At 36.0% G+C, this 6,067-nt stretch overlaps 1 protein-coding gene across 1 annotated transcript in view; it reads right to left on the bottom strand.

Moving 5' to 3' along the window:
- The window catches only part of LOC102490568 (solute carrier family 40 member 1), a 28,682-nt gene that overhangs the window by 15,573 nt on the left and 7,042 nt on the right, over positions 1 to 6,067 (bottom strand). The window contains exon 4 of the mRNA XM_006146690.2: positions 1,216 to 1,375. Coding sequence (XP_006146752.2) covers positions 1,216 to 1,375 — 160 coding nt within the window. The remainder of the gene's footprint in view (positions 1 to 1,215; positions 1,376 to 6,067) is intronic.

Below are 6,067 nucleotides of genomic sequence, written 5' to 3'. Positions count from 1 at the left end.
GGGGCTCGAACCATGGTCAACTACATGGGAGTCCAGCAATGTAGCCATTATGCTAACTTCTGGTCCAAATAGATAACATTTTAAATGCTGTGACTTCAGAGACTGTTTTTCAAAGTCTCTTAGTGGAATGAAAACTACCATGTTGACTAGTTTCCAAAAAAGGAATAACTTAGGAAGTTTTATATTCTTACTGGATAAAAAAAGACAAGGAAAGTTACTGCCAAAAGCTAATAGTGGATCTACAGTTGATCAAATGAGTCTCCAGATATCAATTTCTAATTTAATTTTACTATCATTTCATTTTAATTACATATCTTTCATTTTCTCTTTCCTTTTTTTTTTTTTTTTCAGTTTTTTGCCATAGGGTACATGTGCACTTACTGAAGAGAAACAGAGAAAGCCACAGAGAAAGGAAAAGTGAAAAATCATCTCCTGGGGAGCATGGTCACGCCACAATGCCTTTTCCTCCATTCTCCTCACAGGATTTTGGACATGCATGCACATGTGCCTGGTATGTTTTTTAAGCCTCCGGGTCCAGGACTCACACCATAGTCAGCCATGTGGGAGTCCAGTGCCTTAACCATTATACCACCTGCTGACCCCATCTTTTACACATAGAAATTATCATTAATAAAAATAGCACGTAGGGATCAGCAGATGCCATAATGGCTACATCACTGGACTCCCATGTAATCAACTGCGGTTTGAGTCTCGGACCAAGTGGCTTAAACTCACACTGGGCATATGTGCATGTGTGCCCAAGATCCCGAGAGGAGAACGGAGGAGAAGGGATTGCAGCATGGCCATCTCCACTGTGGGGGTGGGGGTGATTTCTCACTTTCTGTCTCTCTCTGTCTTTCTAGTGAGCACACACGGTCTATAGCAAAAACTTCTCCAAAATAAATAAATAAATAATAAATTAAAATAACACATATATTATACATAGATTATATGGAAATATTAGAAAACATGTCTCTCAATAATTTAATATTAAAAACTTGTACTTGGTAAGAATCTCAAAACTGCATTAAAGTATTTTAAATGTAGCACCAGAACATGATGACACAAAGTTGTTTAGCTCATTTTCTAGAGTTAAGCTATATTCTATTGCTATTAAGATCATATCTGCAATTTTATTCCATTAAACAAAACCAGGAAAGTTAGTGAGGCCATTATGTTCCACATAATTATATATGTCATAGGTAAGAGTATTACCTTTATTTCTTGGCTTTCTGTCAATCCAGTCACCAATTAAGACCCCAAATATTAATACAGATCCAGCCACCACTAAGCCAAACACTGCTGTTAGAAGAAGATTATGTCCATATAATTCTATCAGGAACACAGACATGGCAAAGTGCCACATTCGGTCTCCCTGCAAGGCAGTAGAGGCAAAGCACGTTGTAATCATTGACGTAGAAGACAGAACGAAGTTAAAATCCAGAAAGCTGCATTCCTCCCAAAGAACATGTAATATGCAGGACTTAAAAACAGAATGTCAAAATTATATTTTTATGCAGTATATTTAGAATGTACTTATGAAAAATAGTTATAATTTCCAAAAGCTGGACAGAACATATTTCAAAATCTTAAAAGCATCAAAGAGTCAACAAGCTAATAAGAAAATAGAAAATATAAGACAAATGCTTGGGAGAACATGAGAACTTCAAGAAGTAAGGAACATCTGCTGATTCAGAAGAATGGTTGTAAAATAGGACAATGGTTTTGGTGACCTGAGAAAGTCAGGTGAAAGAAGTTCATGCAACCAAAGACAGCAACTAAAATATACTTCCACTGTAAGCTGAGATCCTATGCAACTACGCTCTCAGTGTAAGCAAGGGTAAAGCTGAAAGTAAAACAACCTTTGCATGTACTTGTACTCCTGCCATACGTTAGCTGGATGATAGTCCAGGAAATGTCAGTCTTTGAGCTTGGATTACAGTGGTTCTAACGGCTAGTACACACTATGAAGTTGGTAGAAACCAATTACAATTCTCTCTAAAGGAATAGGCCATCATCTTAGGCTTCAAAGCACTCTTAACAATAATTTAAGAATATAATACTGGGCATATAGTCAAAGATAACCAAGAATATAAGGAAATGAAGCACCATGAGCAAGACCTACAATAAATAAAAGACAACAGAAGCAGTGTCTGTTGACACTTTAGATATTTATACTATCAGACAGAGGCTGCAAATAATTATTATTATATTTTTAAAAATTAATTCTTACTCTGATAATCTCTATAGGGAATTGGAAAATATAAAGAATAACATGCCCGCTTGAGAGAAAACAAAGTAGAAATTCTAGGACTAAAAAATATAACAATAAAAAATAAAATTAAACTTTCAATCTGTAAGTTCCAAAGCAGATAAGACAATACTAAAGAAAAATCTATTAACTGTAGGTATATCTGAAGAAACAATCTCAATAAAACACAAAGATACAAAATAAGGAGAAAGATGGTAAAAAGAGAAAAAAAGAAACATGTAACAGGCCAAAGAGAAAAGACAAAATAAGATGATAAATTTAGCTTAAATATATCATTAATTATCATTAAGAAAACATGAACTAAATGTTCACATTAAAGGATAAAGATTAATGAATTATATTTAAAATACAACCCTATGCTGTTTGAAAAGAAATATTAAAAAATTAATAAAGATTGGAAGTAAAAGATTGGGTAGATAATAAAGTAGAATGCAAACACTAACCAAAAGAAATCCATGTTATTAAATCAATACCAAAGTAGGTTTTAAGAAAAAATGCATTATTTGAAATATAGAGAATCACTTTATAATGACAAAATTTCAACTCATCAGGATGATGTAAAATTTCAACTTTCTATGTACCTATGAAAATGGTTCAAAATATATGACCCCAAAATGTATAGAAATGAAGGGGAAAATATACAATCATTGTGAGAGAGTTTAACTCACCACTTACTTCTTGATAATTGACAGAATATGTGAGACCAGCAGTTGGCATAATGTCTATGTCACTGGATTTCCATGTAGTGGACCATGGTTGAAGTCCTGGACCTGGTGACTTAAACTCACGCCAGACATGGGGGCATACGCGCCCAAGATCCGGAGAGGAGGATGGAGGAGAAGGGATTGCAGTGTGGCCATCCCCCCTGTGGGGTGATTTCTCACTTTCTGTCTCTGTGTCTCTGCCTTTCTGGCGAGTGCACATGCCCTATAGCAAAAACCTGCCCCCCACCACCAAAAAAAAAAAAAAGCAAAAAATACAAATATGTAAATATATACTAAGCATGTGTATGTATGTTCCTTTTACCTAAAGGTCACATAAAAACACTGTAGCCAACAACATAAGAATACAAATCATGTTTTTAAGCACATGAAGCATTTGCAGAAATTGATAATTTAGTGGGTCACAGAACAGATCTTAATTTCAAAGTTTTGAAACCATACAGAAGATATTCTCAAACCTCAAGGCAATCAAGTAAAAATCAATTTAAAAAAAAAGGAAATCAGAAAATTCTCATGTGTGTGTAAGTTAGGGAATACATTTCTACATCACCCACAGGTAAGCAATCACAGTAAGGCATTATAAATAATTTTCTTTTGTAGAGGTTTTTTGCCATAGGGTGTGTGCACTTGCCAGAGAGAGAGACAGACAGACAGTGAGAGGGAAAGTGAGAAATCACCCCCCATGGGTATTAGCCCTGCCACAATCCCTTCTCCTCCATTCTCCTCCTGGGATCTTCGGCATGCATGCACACACACACCTCCTGTGTGAGTTTCAAGCCACTGGGTCTTGGACTCAAGCCACAGTTGGCTATATGGGAGTACAACAACATAACTACTATGCCATTTGCTGGTCCCAATTATAAAATATATTTAACAAAGTATATCAAAACTTTTCAGGTGTAGCTTAAGTACTGCTTAAAGTGAAATGTATAATCTTTACATCTATGAAGAAATACTGAATTTAAAGAGCTAAGTATGTATATTTCTATTTATTTATTTATTTATTTATTTATTTATTTATTTATTTATTTATTTATTTTGGAGAGATTTTTGCTATAGGGTGTCTGTGCTTGCCAGTGAAACAGAAAGAGACAGAGAGACAGAAAGTGAGAAATCACCCCCCGGGGGGGAGGGGCGACCATGCCACAATCCTTTCTCCTCCATTCTCCTTGGGATTTTGGGCACACATGCATGTGCTCCCAGCATGAGTTTTAAGCCACCATGTCTGGGACTAGAACCATAGTTGACTACGTAAGAGTCCAGCAACGTAACCATTACACTATCTGCTGATCCCAGTATATATATTGAGTTAGAAAAGACATAGCAAATTAAACCCAGAGGAAGTAGAAGAAAGGTAGTAAGAACAGTGTGAGCAAAAATTAATTAGCTAGGGAAAAAAAGACATAATAGAAAGGCTAGATAGAGCCAGAGGTTTGTTCTTTGGAAAGATTAATAAAATAAATTGTGGTATATTGTACAAGGAAATGTTATACAGCACTGAAAAAGAGCAAACCAGGAAGTGCATGCAACAACATAGGTGTTACAAACATAATGTTGAGCAAAGGAAACAAGACACAATGGAATACACATGGTAGGATTTCATGTGTATAAAGATCAAAGGCTAAACTAAGTTCATTTATGGATGCCTATAACAGTAGTAAACTAAAATGAAAGCAAGAAAGTGGATGTCGTGAAAGTGAGGTTCATGGCTCCATCTCAGACATGAGGAAGGGCATGTGTCTGGGAATGGTGATATGAGGCATGCCTTTGGTGTTGGCTATATCCGAGTTCTTCACTTGGGTGGTGGTTTCATGGTATTAACTTTATAATAATTTATTTTAATCAACCCTGATCTCTATGTTTTGTGTTTTCCACTTACTTATACTATAATTGGTAATTCAAAATATCTTCAAGCAAAAATATAAACATATTTTACACCCAATATTTGAGACATTCCAATGTCCTTAATATTACAGTTCTCTTAACCATCCAAAATACATGAATTTCATTTTGATTTATCTTACCCATATTGATAAGGCACAGCTTACATAAATCAAAACTCTTGGACTCATGAGGTAGATCAAAGTTGCTCCTAAAACACACATATCCAAACCATAAATGTTATTAAATAGTAAGAAATATTTATTTATTTAAAGTAAATTTTGCCAGTAACTCAGAGAAAGTACAATACTGTGTAGCATGGATTTGCTTTGAGAGTAGCCCAGTGCTGAATAGAAAAAGGCAACAAAAAGGCATATGGTTTGCTCAACAAGTTGGGATTCTCTGGGTTTTTCTTTTGGTTTAGTTTTTCTTTGACTCAAAGCAGTCTTCACTCTTTTGTCACTAAATGACCGCTGGGGAAATATTCAACCTTAGCTCTTTTGTCAAGTCTAGAGAGAGAGAAGTAAGCAAAGCCTTACATCATAATGTGTGCATTAAAGGAAGTAGCCCAGAGGACAATGGAAGAACAGATATGGTCATCAACTCAACCTAGGAAGGCAAAACAAGGGCTCTCAGTGGAAGCCACTCCCCAGCAAAATCTGAAGGCTAAGAGGGAGCTGAGCTAATAAAAAAGATTATGGGTACAGAGACAGCTCTCTAGGTTGGGAGAACTCTGGGTACAGAAGTCTGGGAAAAGAGAAAACATTAATAGCAAAGGAGAATATCCGTAGGTTGGGCTATAAAGTGCAAAAGTTAGAAAGTGATAAGGAAGGGAAGGGATAAAGCAAGTCTACTAAGAGGTTCTCCTTTAACCAGAAGGAGCAGAAAATAGAGTAGATTATCAAAATCCCTATACCCCTCTACAGATTCCTAGCTGCAGGGAACCTCCTCTCTGTCCTGCTCATTTCTCAGACCAAAAAACCTTGTCTTCTCTCTTTTAAACCCCATACCCCAATCAATCATCAAGTTGTCTGAATGTTCAACAACAACAACAAAATCCTGGATAAAATTACTTTTCACTACCCATTGCTACCAGCCTAGTCACACTCATCATTCATCTAAATTTCTGAATAGTCCCCTTACTTGTCATTTCCAACCCATCTTCATCATAGCAGCCAGAGTGGTCCTGCTG

This window comes from Tupaia chinensis, unplaced genomic scaffold (genome assembly GCF_000334495.1).
Source record: "Tupaia chinensis unplaced genomic scaffold, TupChi_1.0 Scaffold000184_1, whole genome shotgun sequence".
NCBI classification, from domain to species: Eukaryota; Metazoa; Chordata; class Mammalia; order Scandentia; family Tupaiidae; genus Tupaia; species Tupaia belangeri.
The sequence above is the reverse complement of the archived record's forward strand: the minus strand, read 5'-3'. Positions and strand labels throughout refer to the sequence as shown.